This window comes from Monomorium pharaonis, chromosome 4 (genome assembly GCF_013373865.1).
Source record: "Monomorium pharaonis isolate MP-MQ-018 chromosome 4, ASM1337386v2, whole genome shotgun sequence".
NCBI classification, from domain to species: Eukaryota; Metazoa; Arthropoda; class Insecta; order Hymenoptera; family Formicidae; genus Monomorium; species Monomorium pharaonis.
The window spans coordinates 6,438,885-6,453,445 of NC_050470.1; the positions used below are offsets into that span (position 1 = coordinate 6,438,885).

General features: G+C 32.2%; 2 protein-coding genes across 3 annotated transcripts in view; both read left to right on the forward strand.

The window, feature by feature from the left end:
* Positions 1 to 5,084, forward strand: part of LOC105839762 (protein kibra) — a 39,462-nt gene extending 34,378 nt beyond the window's left edge. The window contains exons 10-11 of the mRNA XM_036286047.1: positions 166 to 641; positions 1,109 to 5,084. Coding sequence (XP_036141940.1) covers positions 166 to 641; positions 1,109 to 1,562 — 930 coding nt within the window. The 3' untranslated portion in view covers positions 1,563 to 5,084. The remainder of the gene's footprint in view (positions 1 to 165; positions 642 to 1,108) is intronic.
* Positions 5,085 to 5,454: 370 nt separating this feature from the next.
* LOC105839753 (citron Rho-interacting kinase) lies at positions 5,455 to 14,325 on the forward strand. 2 transcript variants are annotated; one of them, XM_036286044.1, is made up of 14 exons: positions 5,455 to 6,702; positions 6,829 to 7,161; positions 7,317 to 7,561; positions 7,741 to 8,187; positions 8,257 to 8,389; positions 8,466 to 8,986; positions 9,189 to 10,513; positions 10,577 to 10,655; positions 10,730 to 11,173; positions 11,423 to 11,775; positions 11,858 to 12,018; positions 12,191 to 12,403; positions 12,475 to 12,730; positions 12,812 to 14,325. In XM_036286044.1, the coding sequence occupies exons 1-14, from the start codon at positions 6,495 to 6,497 to the stop codon at positions 12,918 to 12,920; spliced, it is 4,827 nt and encodes a 1,608-aa protein (XP_036141937.1). In that variant the 5' UTR covers positions 5,455 to 6,494; the 3' UTR covers positions 12,921 to 14,325. The 2 variants fall into 2 exon arrangements, with proteins under 2 accessions (XP_036141937.1, XP_028045240.1); XM_028189439.2 differs by having other exon boundaries at positions 9,189 to 10,655.
* The last annotated feature ends 236 nt before the right edge of the window (positions 14,326 to 14,561 follow it).

Consider the following 14,561-nt stretch of genomic DNA (forward strand, 5'->3'; position numbering starts at 1 on the left):
ATTCGAATTTTTTAATTCAAGAATTAAAATTTTTAGCTAATTATTATTAGCTTAAAGATCACAGAATTTTCATTGATTATTTATTTTTCATAAATTATGTAAATTTCAACTTCTGAATAATCTATTATTATTTATTTATTTCTTTTCGTATCTTGTTTTACACAGCTTAATCGCAGCGATAGCGACAGCAGTATGCCGCTTTATCGCAGAGGCGGACCTTTCCAACGGAACTCGGTAGAAAGACGTTCCTTACGATGGCGGCGACCGTCCTCCGCCCTCAGTTACAAAACCACGAAAAAGTCGTCCCATTTGCCGCAGACAGCGAGGACGTCATTGGATCTCGAATTAGATCTCCAAGCACAACACGCAAGATTGAATAATCTTCACGATGAGATTTGTAGGTTACGGGAATTGAAGCAACGAATGGAACAAGTGCGCGAGAAACGCGACGCTGATACAGCAACGTGGCTGTTGGAAGATCAGAATTTTCAAACTCTTATGGCGCAAGCCGAAAGTAGCAGAAATGGCAAGAGTCTCGAGGATAAGAAGGTGGAAAAGATGTTGAAGAAAACTTCAAAAGAGATCTACAAGTTGAGAAAAACGAAGGCTGGGAAGGGAAAGCCTGATATAATTTCTTTCAAGTAAGTGACAAGTTTTTCTTTATTGTGAAATTATTTTCCATTATTATTTGTGATCTCCATTATAATAATCTTATTAATCCATATTCTAACGGAAGATTCAAGATGCTTAGAATTAATATTTTACTCTTTATTGTAAATAATTTATATTTATTTTTTATATCTCAGATAAGATAATACTAAATGGTCTTAATACCTCATTCTCGTTTTTCCCGGATGTATAAGAATTTTTCACAGTTTTTTGTTGTTTAGTTATTTGTATATTTCCGCGAATATCTATATAAACATTTGATGATAATATTTAAAGTATAAAATTGAGTAATATTTAAAATAACTTGAATATTAATAATGTTAATCAAAAGTAATATTTTTTAATGAATTGGTTTATTAAGAAAATTTGTAAATTTTCGACAATAAAGATTATTTGTTAAATCAGCGACATCTTATCTTTTTTTTTTTTTTTTTTATAGAGAAAAGATGGCCTTCTTTACGCGGGTGAATGTGAACATTCCTGTTTTGTCACCTGAGGAGCTTGGAACTGAAGGTGCAGCTGCGGCATTGCATACGCACAAGAAGCACGCATCGGAGCCTGTCGCAAGCGCTCACGGGTTTGTAAATTCCTCGTCAACGCGGCCAAATAACGTTTCCATTGGAAGTACATTGTCCGTCACGAAAAGCAACGATATCACGGATCGAAATGCTACGAATGTTGCTGCTACAACTATCAACGAGGCAGAGGTCGCGTTGTCCAACGCCGACAATAAATCTATGAACGCTAAAGGTCGGCCAGCGGCGGAAACGAGCACGCGAAGCTCAGAGAATGGCGAGAGAGAGCCTTTACCGAAATCTGCCGAGAAGAATGGTAACGGGGAGCCGAAGAGATACGAATATGTTGTTGATCGGGTTCTCGGTGTGGAAGTGTGAAAGGCCAAAAAATCGCGCAATGGAGTTGCATTTCTGCTTTCATAGATCTGTTCCCCTTTGAATTTGAAGTAGCAGCAGGACGGGAAGAAACGAGAAAGAGAAGAAGAGATAGTCGTGAAACCGCTGTCTTCTGACTCTGAATCCCAGGTGCCATGCGCAAATTGTGAGACGCGCGCATCAAAGAGTTCGAAAAGATAAGAACAGAGGATTGTGTCGTCGAAAAATTGCGTGCTGCGAAACTGCTGTAGCTGTTGATGTAAACCGATGACCAGTGATCGCGGTGCATGTGCCAATGCTTAGGAGCAACCCTTCGACGGACGCAGCAGCGAGAATTACGCGCAAACGCGAGCGCGATTGTGTATATATACAGAAACGTAAATTATTTAAACAATATTCTCTACAATACGTTAGGTCTATTTAATTGTTTAACCCGACTCGAGTCTACGTCGCGAAATCGCGACCGCGACACCCTCGCATGTCGCGTCGTTCGTTCCCTCTGTGCGTCGAAGCACATGACCCACCGAGCAGCTGGTCTGCGACTCGAAAGTTTAACGGAAAAAAAGGCTGCGCCCAGGTTAGCTAGAGTATCTCGCTCCAATTTCGGTGGCGCCGTTTACAACGCGTTCGGTTTCCTAGTTTTGAGTTCCCGGATTTCAAATTAATCTAGCGGAAGCACAATATCTAAGTATCCCTTACGCGTATCGATTCTGGCGACACAATTTGTAACTTCCAAATCTAATAAAGTCGCATTTTTTGCTGTATTTGTATCTTTTACATCTTTTTTTATTTGATTCGAATTTTATCAAACGAAATACTCGTGTTAGTTTTACTCTAATTTTCTATAGCAAATCAAATTAAGTGCGGCTTTATTTTTATTTCTTTAATCTTAGCCATGGAATTTCCTAAATTGTCATAAATTTTCTAAATTGTTATCGAATTGTTTTTTGAGGGGAAGGGAGGGGATTGTAGAAACAGACTGCCTTATTCTAACCGTTCTCGGACGAAGGTATTCGTTGACCGTTGTCCAGGATTCCAGGTTGTGAGATTTGAGGCTGTAGATGCCAGGAAATTGGGAGGACGGAGTGATCAGCAGGAGATCGTGATGTCGTTTTTAGCGATCTAAATGTAGAACAACATCATAATCTCTGTCTGTCTCGAATGGTTTAAACACTCCTCCACCAACAGAGTGTGCAACAATGTGCCTTATTGTTGAATTAGTCGTGCGGGAAAAGCATCGCGAATGTATACGCTATACGAGGGTATCCGATACAAGATATCGTGATACAATTGACGAGGAAGTAATTCTTCTTTTTTCTGTAATAAATAAGTAAAAAATAATTTTTCTTAGATTTCATAATTTTTAAATATAATATTTGCTTGTGTTAATATATTTGTATTAATCTGGCGTGAAATAATTAAACTACAATTATTTGTATAATAAACCTCGGTAGTTGTATCACGATTTGCCAGAAAATGTGCACTTCCTAATCGTTTCGTTCAGTAGCGTAGTAAGGAAAGCAAAGAAGAAAGGTCAGTTGCAGGTTAATTTAACAGTACAATAACTTTTTCTTTACAGAAAAAAATTTAGAATCAAAGATTTGTTTATAAGAGAAGTAACAGAAATCAGAAATTATCTCGGTTGCTTGGACAAAAGACAGAAAGAACCAAATAGATAGCAAAAAATTAAAATTGTGAAATTTTTATGATTAAATTAATTTTTTTATTATAGTAAAGATAAGTTATTGTTTGTAACATGGGAAATTTTGTTACTTATAACAGACAAGTATATAAACTTATATATAAACTCACATATAAATTTTCATGGAATTGAAAAAGTTAATAAGTTAGTCTAACTAGCTAACAATTAGCTAGTAATTAGTATTGGCGATTGCTATCAACAGCATAATTAAGAAGACGTGAAACAAATCACTCTAGGTGTCATATTTCCTTATTACGCTACTGGTACGCCATTTATTTGCTCATTTTATTACACTGTGGACATAAGCATTCAAACAGAAGCGCGACAACCAAAAATACTCATTTCCGCAAATAAGCGATAATGTTATGATGATTCGAATTAATCACAACTGTTTTTAAAAATTTCCCAAAAATATTTACGAATTTTATATTCAATCAATACTAATGAGGTATTGATAAATAATTTTTAAGGATTATATACACAGGTAGCTTATGTTGCATTTACCTTTATCTAGATGATTTTGTAAATGTCAATTTTTCGTCATAAAATTTGAATTTAAAAAAGAAAAATTTAATTTATTATCCTTTATAAAAATGTAATACTGAACAGTATTAAATTAGCCAGTAATTAATACTTACAAAAAAGTAATAATTATTGGCTAATTCAACACTGTCCAGTATTACATTTTTATAAGGGATGACTTCAATAAATGACAAAATGCGAATAAATCTGAGAAGTATTTCAAAATGTGCAAGATGAATGTTACAGTGTATCGTGAAAACATTGCGGAAAAAATTTCTGGACGTCGCTTTTTAATACTAGAACGACTTTCTTAAATGGTAGAACTTTAATAAAGATAATCAGAGACTTCATAAAGCAAATATAAAAATTTTTATTCATGTACACATAGTGTAAATAAAAGAACATCTTTATTATCATCCGACATACTAATTTCTTTTAAAATAATTAAAATTTTTCAATTGACAAAATTTTTTTATTAAAATTTTTTCTGTTTTTATATTCAAAACAAATTCAATTGTTCTAGTTTTAATACGGGAGATAAAAAGATTCTGATTTTTATACTTTAAATTGTGGATAGCTTGACAAAAGATATCTCCAAGGTAACGGATGCCATATTACGTATATATCAAGGAGCCCAAGATGTAGATGTTGACAGTTAGGAAAGAGGAGAGTGATAACGCAAAAAAAAAACGTGAAATATTTGTACATATTTTTGTATATACGCATTTTAACGATTATATCTCGTCTATATGTACGTTTATAAATATAAATATATATATGTATATACATATATATAATATACATATATATTATACAAATTTGCAATATATATGCAAACTCTTCGCATTATTTAAAAATGTATTTTTATCGCTAAAACGCACGTTCGGTTTTACAGAACGTCTCGTAAACCTATAAAATCATATAGAGCAATGACGAAATTAAACAACGAAAAATATTGTTTTACACACACTCAACGGTTAAATTTATTACGCTCATGTATTTAAAATTAAATTTATACATTATTATATATATTATTTACTATCACATAGCGCCTTATTGTATCAAAGTAATTATAATAATAATATCAATAACGATGACGTTAATAGTATCGCTAAGGAATGATGCTAAATAGACGATAAACGTAATTTCATAAAAGAGAACATACACACATGCAGTTTGCACACGTACATACACTATTACATGAGAAACTTACAGACTTGCAGGAAGAAGAATCACAATCACAATTTGATTTGTAAGTAACGGTTCGTATGGTAATGATTAAAAGGACAAAATACAGTATATTCTTGCCATGTTCATTTGTGTTAAATACCTTTCCTTTTCGTATCTCTTTCGCAATTTTATCTAGCTTATAATATAATAAGTCTTATATGCTATAAATTTAAGAAAACATTGAAGTACGTACGCATCATATTTCAAAGAATTATAAAAGTATTTGAAAGATTTTAAGAATTTTATAGATTTATTATATATATTACGTTTAAATATCTCTGTAAAATTTAAATATAATTCTCTTATTAGTTTAAAAATTTTTTATGTATAATATATATTTTTTTTACTTTTGAATCTTATGTAAAATTGTGTTTCGTAATATTTATTCGAATTTAATAAAGAAATACTATTACGAATTATTAAATACAAAAAATGATAAATTTTGTATATATACTGATAAAACTTTAATAAATATATTTTATGCAAAAATTTATTTCCATTTATTTGTTTAAAAGTTGGCTAAGTAGAACAAGTCACGATGTTAAAATGACAAAAATGAATGGTAATCAATCAAAAAATGATTTTTAGTAATCATTCTGAAATCATCTTGACGTCATTTTGATGATTTTATTTTGCTTGGATATTTAACTGAAACTATTGTAAAATAGAGTTGCATTTCAGCTGAATAGATTCAATTTTTTCTTTGTAGTTAATTTCAGAGCTAAAATCTGGATACTTACAATCAAAATTTGTTGTCATTAATTCGAAAAAAAGAATAATTATAAAAAGTTTGCAATTTTTTAATTTCTATTATAATATAATTAATTGATATTGCAGAGCCAAAACAATTCTAGAATATATTTCTAAACATAAATATATAGACTTAAATAATTATAGGCATTTTTATTCCTATATATCGATATATGTATACCTACCGCAGATATACCTACTAACCTACTGTTTTATCAAATTGTTTTCGCCAATTGTTGCAAGAGGCCATCGCAATCGCTTGTAAGGCGCGCGCTCTGACGTCGCAGACAGTGTATTAAATTCAAATTGTACGCACGAAGCTACCCGTGACCGTTAAAAGTCCAGTGACGACGCGAAGAAATGTAAACTCGGTAAACTCTGCCAGTGGTAGATGAGCGTAGCTGTCATGATTAACGCGTGTGAGCGATTCGGAAATAACAGTAAAGCAAGGAGAAACCGAAGTGATATTCGTTCGTGATCCTTACTGCAATTACTGAAAATTAGGATTCTCTAAAAGCACAACAGTTTCTTCTGCAAACGTGAACGTTCCTGTCTCCGTATAAAGGACGTAACCCTTCTGGATCTGATTCTATTTGATTCGATCTGTCTGTCACGACGCGGGGATGAAGAAGAATGTCTTGAAACATTAATCTCAAAAAAGCTTCTGAAATCTCACTTCAGGTAAATGCCAACTGTTGCTGTTAAAGAGATTTAGCTAAACGAGAAGAATCATGGAATTGGAAAGCAATGAAAGATCACGATACGAACGATACAAGAAGGCATCGGAGATCTGCGAGAAGTCTCGCGGAAAGCCCAAGTATTTCTGCGATCCGGACGAGAGATCACGGAAGCTGGATGCAAGCGTCAAACAAAGGGATAAGTTGGCGCAGGAATTAGTGGCTGTGAGATCAGATTTGGCTGGCATTAGAAGAAGTTTGGGTTTGTACATGTGTTTAATTTAGTTAATAGAGCTGCATATATTTTATTGTATATATTTTTAATGAGATTTTTATACCTTTCTATACATTTTTTTCTATAATTTTTGTATAATTTTACTATTTGTAGCTGAAGCTGCAGAAACTGAAGCTGCATCAGGATCAGGAGCTGCAGGAGAATCTCCATATTTTGAATATAAGTTTCCTAAGCATATGCAGTCGGAGAAGTTTTTCAAGGAGAAGATGGAGCTGGAATCAAAGTTGGATGAGAAAAAGAAGGAAGTGCAAGAAAAACAAAAGAAGATACTTGAATTACAAGATAAGGTCAGGGGGTTCTCTCAGATGGAATCTCGGGTAGAGGAAAAAACACGTAGACTGGAAACTTCCAACAAGGAGAGGGACATGCTCGAGAAAGAACTGATAGCCACGAGATCTGAATTGGCAGGCATTAAAAGGACATTAGGTACATAATTTAGTAATAATTATAGTAACTATATATATACATTATTAAATTGCTATAAATGTTCGTGGAAAAAAGTTTATATGGTCCACGATTGTTCTAATTAAAACAAGACACATTTATTGCTTGACAAATGCCTAACGTGTCTTGTGGGATAGAACTGGAGCGACAAGAGAGGAGAGATTTAGAAACTCGTGCGCTTGGATTAATAAGAGATGCTAAACGCAAATGGGAGATTGCAGAGAAAGAGAAAATTGCACAATTAAATAAGCACATTGAAGCACAAACAACAAAGATTACAGAACTATGTACAAGTAATAATGAAATGAGTTCACGTCTGCAGAGAACAGAATGCGAACTGCAAACTGCAAATGCAGAATTGGACAAATTGCGCGTATTTCAAGTGAGTAATTAAGTAGTAAATAACAATCTGATGATACAAGTTAATACAATGTAATATAATTATTAAATAATATTGCTAACATCACAATAAGAAACTGAAAGTAGTTTTGAAGTAAATAAAAGTAAAATTTAAATTGAGTAATTTATCGATAATATTAATTCTGTAATAATATATTTTAGACACAATACAAGGAATCCTTGGCAAAGACACGTGAATTAAGCAGGCAAAGTTTTCAAGGTGTAGAAATTAAGTTAGAGGAGATGGCCACACGTGCTCACACTCAATTGGCTGATTTACGAGCAAAATTGGACTTTGAAACAGCAAAGAATACAGATCTCGAAACTAGGCTACGAAATGAACAGGATTCGAATCATTGTCGTGAGTCAAGATTAAATGTTGCTTTAGAACTTGCTCAAAACGAATTGCGAGACTGTCAGGAACAATTACGCGCTATACAAGCTACGTTACCAGTAAGGGATACCGAAATCGAAACTTTACGTAAACAACTACAAGAAAGAGCAAGACAGATAGACGATCTAAAAGTTTCAGAGCAATTGCTTACAACGATGCAAGAGCAATTGGATAGAATGAATCTTGAAAATGAACAGTTAAAGCAACAATTGCAAGTAGGTGTCTAAATACTTTAGATTAATATAATAAAATGTTATTAAATCTGTTATTAAATAACTTTTTAGGTCACCAAATCCGATTTAAACGAAACCATGATGAATTTGGAGCAAAGCGAGGCGCTTGCTGTTAATTTAGAGCAAGCGGCACAGGATAAAGCAACTTTACAGAAGAGATTACAGGATTCTTTGGAAAAGGAAGGTAAGCAAAATTATAGAAACAAAATCATTAACTATTTTTTATTTGTATTATTTTGTCATTTGTTATTCAATTTTAGAGGAGCAAATGCGTAAAGTTTGCAATTTAGAAGAATTGTTAAAACGTTTGGAATATAGTGTTACAAAATTGGAAGCAGAGAATGCTTCTCTTAAACAATTGGATGAGGTACCAGCTGCAGCTCGCACACCAATTATTGAAGCCACCGGTACAAAAGTATTTCATGAACAAAAAGAAGTAGAAAAACTAAAGCAGCAACTTCAAACGTTAAAAGAAGAAATAAAAGCCGAAAAACAAACAGCGAAGCAAGCCGAGTTGGCTTTATGGAAAAAAGAGAAAGAGTTAAAAGATGCTGATTTAGATAAACGTATAGCTGTGAGAGAAGCTAAGCGAGCTGAGGATAAAATAAAAACGCTACAAGAAGAAAAACAAAAGTTACAAGAGAAATTAAGCGGTAAAGCAAAAGAGGAAGAAGAAAATTCTAAAAAATTATTGAAAGAATTAAATATCGCGAAGACATCATTGAATGATATTACAAAAGAGGCATCTAGGAATAAGATGCAAGCTGACTCAGCACAAAGGGTACGATTATGTATATATTATGTATATTAAAAATGCTTTTATTAAATTTTTATTTCTTGCTATATATTTAAATACATTTATTACATATATATATATATATAAAATTTCTGTTATATATACATATATATGTATATATATACATTTTTATAGAAATATCTTTTTTTAGTATGCTGTTATTATTTATTTCTAATTTATTTCTCAGGCTTTAACTCAAGCTAATCGTCAGATTGAGGAACTACAATCTTCTAGCGCATCTTTACGTAGAGAATTAGATGCTGTTCGTAAGCAAATGCGATCGAATCAAGAACGCATTGATTCTGTAAATGCCGAGAATAGGCGTTTGATACAGACAGTAGCCAAGCATAACGAAGAGAAAACTGAACTTGAGTCTAAAATTGCAAAATTAGAGCAAGATATCAAAGGCTACGAATTAAATATTGAGTTACTGAAGGAGACTTGTACAGTCTTAGAGGAGCAATTAACGGACTACGAAAGATTAACAAGTGACCATGAAACGCGCGAGAATATGCTGATTCAGGATAAAATGAAGTTACAGAAAGATTTGGAAGCTGCCGAGACAAAAGTGCGTGAAGCGCATATTGCACAAAACGAGGAGAAAACGCGAAGAATAGTGGCTGAACGTAACGTCGAACAACTGGAATCTGAAACGAGTGATATAGAAAGCGAAAGAAATAGCCTTGTCATTCAAAGAGATCAGTATAAGAAACTTGCTCAAGATCTCGTTGTGCAAGTAGAAGATTTGAGTACAAGGTGTGATGAAATGGAATGCGACCTTTCTGAAAAAAATCACGCTTTAGAAGCTGCTAAAGAAGATTTGACAAACGTGAAAAATGAAAGAAGCAAATACTTAACGAATATGTACGAATTAGAAAAGGCAAATTCCGAGCTTGAGGCTAAGTTGCAGAGTAGTATAGATCAGGGTCAAGAACTGAGGTCAAGAATAGTAGAGTTGCAAGACGTATTAGAAGAAATGAGACAATTCTATCAGGAAAGAGAGGTGAGGGCCGAAAGTACTCAGTCACAACAAATGAAGTTGATTGAACTCATACACACGAAATGGGAGGAATCCAGAAAAAAGAAGAAGAGTATGTGTGACAAGATACTTGGCGTGAAGCAGAAAGAGAATATGCCGCCTGTGGGTATGGGCATGCCGGTAGGATATCGCGAGTTAGAGAATCAACTTGCCAAAGAAAGAGCGAAGGTAAAGACATTGACAGATCAGTTGTTAATTCTGAAAGCTAAGACTGCCTCTGCATCTGCACCTGCATCGCCGACGACGCCGGAACGCGAAGGCAAAAAGATGAAGAATATCACAGAGACTAGTAGTTCGTTACTTAGACAATTATCTCCGCAGAGAATAGGACATAATATTCCACATAGATTCAATGTCGAATTGCCCATGCGTGCTGGAAAGTGTGCAACGTGTTCAGAGGCTATACAGTTTGGAAGACGCGCCGCGACCTGTAGCGAGTGTCAAATTATGACGCACTTGGAGAAATGTGCACTGTCTGTACCTGTAAATTGTGGTTTACCGAGTGATTTTCTTACATACTGTCATAAATCTTTCAGAGACAGCGATGATAGCTTATCGTCAATCGGAGACAGCGTCCAGACTTTGGCGATAGATCAGCCAGACAAACCAGATATGGTAAAAAATCGAATTTTATTATTTATTTTTATTGGTTTTATCACAATTCGTGTATTTATATGCATCTTGTACAGGATTTACAAAGTGCTCCTTGTAAAGAGAATGAAGTTTCTATGGAAGGATGGGTAAAAATTCCTGGTAGAGCCAAATCCTGCTGGGAGAGAAAGTATTTGAAATTGGAAGGATCATGTTTGTGTGTCTACGAACATCAACCATGCGCAGGGATGGCACCGATCAGTCGTTTAAATTTATTAGAGAACAGTGGCTTTAATGTGTCTGAGACAGTACAGAATCCTGATGTATTAGGAACAGCAAAATCCGACATTCCATTTATCTTTAGAATAGAATCAAATTCTGTCACGACTTGTTGGCCTTCTTCTAGAATAGACATTATGGCACTGAACCAGGCCGATAAGAGGAACTGGCTTAAAACTTTAAAGGTCGTTACTGGTCAAAATTCATATCTTATACAGAAATATAACAAGTATCAAACTGTACTTAGATTAGAAAAACATCAGGTGAGTAATTTTAAAATAACTGATAAATTGTGCATTATACTCATTTTAATCTACATTAAAAAACAAGATTAACTGATGTATTTAAAGTACAAAAGTAGGTCAATATATAATATAATATATAATATATGTATAATAGCTCTTTCCTCTTTGATATTATTTTTTTATATTTATAATTTTGTTTAAGTTTTACGTTTTTGTACTTTATATGATGTTATACGATGTTTGTTTATGACGTTATTGATGCTCTAGTTGGATTTGAACTGTGTTGTGGATCTGGGTATGGAAAATGTACTTTTGCTAGGTGCGAAAGAAGGCCTGTTTTCATATTGCCCTTCTAAATCTCGAACGCTCACTACAATACGCGGTATTAAGCAGATACACCAGCTCTCTCTACATTTTCACCTGGATTTGGCTTTAATGATAGCCGGCGAATACAGAGAATTAGTATACTGCAACTTGAGGCTACTGAAGAATAATGCATTGGCCGCCGATTGTTCTAGACCGGCAATCAGTACAAAAAGTGTATTACCTATGTCTGATAGTTGTCATCTTTATCAATTGCAAGGCGAAATACTATGCGCCGCAATTACATCCCATGTGATGTATGTAACTTTTAATTTATCTAAACACCATATAGATTATATTCTAATGCAAGTCTAAATATTATTATATATATTAATACAGATTACTGAAATGGAAAATCGGGGAAGACTCCGGGGAATTTGTTAAACTTCGTGAGTTCGAGACACAAGAGCCTTGTAGTTGTGCTATATTTACGTCGAATCTACTTATTGTAGGTTGTAATAAATTCTTACAGATTGATCTGCAAACTTACATCGTAAACGGTAAGCACATGCATTCGTATAAATAAAATTATATATTATATATTATGATTCTTTTAAGCCTTATAATTTAACGGGATGAATAGTAAACCTGTAATAATTTTTATTTAAAAAAGAAATATAATGAGGAAAAAAATCTAAAACGTGCATTATTGCATTCATGCATTATTCTTAGAATTTCCTGATGAAGACAATAGCTCGATTAAAGCGGCAATTTCGGGTGCAGCTAAGGTTGGTATATTTCCTGTGTGTGTACTGAACATCTCCAATACGCACGGTATAACAGAACTTCTATTGTGCTACAATGAATTTGGTGTATTTGTGGACGAAAACGGTAGAAGGACTCGCGCTGTTGATCCAGTGTGGAATCATTTACCATTCGCTTTTGGTAAACATTTTAGTTGCACACATTAATTAATCAAAAATTGTTTTTTAAAATAACTTATTGTCTCATTTTAGCATTCTGTAAACCATACTTATTCATTATTCATTTCTCATCTGTGGAAATTGTGAAACTCGACGCCGAAGCATACACTTCTTCAGAAAGAAATCCTGAACGTAACTTAATCGAATTATCTAGTCCACGTTATCTAGGCACAGCTAGTTCAAGAGGAATTTACGTAACCACTATTAATTCTTATCTCGAATTACTGAAGATAGATGGTTTTGTCAGTATGCCAACATTGAACAATAGTTTAACAAGTCTCGATACACTGTATGTCTTCTTTTTCTTTAATAAAATTATCGATAGAAATAAACATAATAACAGTAATTACTAATTTTATTTATTTTTTAGAGGTCAAGAAGATGAAAGTAGTTCAGAATTTAGTTTTACATCAAGCTTAATGGAGGCTTTAGATGGCCAGGGAAAAAAAGTACATTTCGCTGGAGTGCACAAGTGTTAAAAAAATTTTGTACAAAATTTTGGATATTGATTTAACTTTAATATTAATTTTTTACTTAAAAACTATATTTATTATTATATGTATTATATATCACATATATGATAGTAGTTACAAAGAAAAATGATGTTTGTAAAACTAATAAGTTTGAAGCGGAATAATATTTAATTTATAATTAGTTGCTATACTTCTTTAATAGAATTTAAACGCTTCATTAAAATGAACACATGCATATTTTTAATGAAGATCTCAGATACTTGCCATATTATTAACTCTCTGACCATAAAGTTTTTTTTGTACGTTATTCTATATCCTCATAAATTAATTTATTGTTTATTAATACATAAATAAATTTGTTTAGATAATTATTAAATGTACTTATTTATTTATTCATAAATGCGTTTACAATATTTATAATGATATATATTAGATGACATTAAAAAAATGCATTAAATGGATTCTAATGCAATTTATGTTGAATAAATTCAATGCACCGGAAATGATCAGAGGGTTAAAGATTAAATAATATTTGACTTTATTGCTTTATTCTAGAATATGCTAGAATTCTAAATTTCAAAATGTTCGTAAATAATATCTTTTTTTTTTTTTTAATACAATTACGATAAATATAGGGAGAACTTTTATCTACAAACAAGGAAAATAATTACTTATATGATTATGTAAATTAATATGGTAACGCAAAATAATATAATATGTTTTTATATTATTCTTCATATATTAAAGACAAATTTTTGTATTTTTATATAGTTTAATCTAAAACGAATGTGAAGACAATAAAGATATCTCTTAATTACAGTATATTTTGCGATTTATGTCACTATCTGTGTCTGAATAAGTTAGTTGCACGTTATATTAACGCTTAGAAACCTTTTCTTAATTTTCTTTTTTGTAATTTTTTTATTTGAAAATTATAACAATTATTGAAAATAAATATTACAAAGTTATTTAAATATTGTAAAAACAAATCGTAAACAACTTATAACTTACATGATATTGCGATATACTCGTATACGACGTACTTCAATATAATAGAGGATGTTAATTAGAAGGCAAATATTATGTATTCTGATGCGATATCCGGCCACCCTTGACTTCTGTGTCGTACGATGTAGAATATTCATTACACGAACGACAGGAAAAGAACATTATAAATGAATTTTTGTTCACAATTTATTACAACAGAATTTAATGTCAAACGGTACATTTTGTTCAGTAAAAAAAAAATATATGTAAAAGCGACACGTTATATATGAAAAATGTAAAAAAATTATAGAATATACATATAGACGCAAAACACATTTGTGAAACTTAATTTAATATTTTTATTATAAATATACGCATAAGATTGAGAATTATCGATATAAATAAAGCAATAAATATTAATATGTAGCTTGTTTATTGTAATGTTATTAGATTCTACATTATACATTTACTAAAATTTATCATAATTTAATATATGCTTTGTATAGCAAAAATGTATACTTTTTATTTAAAAAAATGTTAACAAAATGCATATGTTAATTAAAATCTATATAATATATAACTCTTGTGTATTATGTACGTACATGAATCATGCTTAAAAATCCATTATTATTCTGTAATTATTTGTAATATAATATACAC

What these genes read in the sequence shown, in the direction of transcription:
- LOC105839753 (XM_028189439.2), top strand. Translation starts at nt 6,495, where the DNA reads ATGGAATTGGAAAGCAATGAAAGATCACGATACGAACGATACAAGAAG. An exon ending in AGGCATTAAAAGGACATTAG is followed by an intron (nt 7,162 to 7,316) that starts GTACATAATTTA and finishes CTTGTGGGATAG; the next exon opens with AACTGGAGCGACAAGAGAGG. An exon ending in GCAATTACATCCCATGTGAT is followed by an intron (nt 11,776 to 11,857) that starts GTATGTAACTTT and finishes ATATTAATACAG; the next exon opens with ATTACTGAAATGGAAAATCG.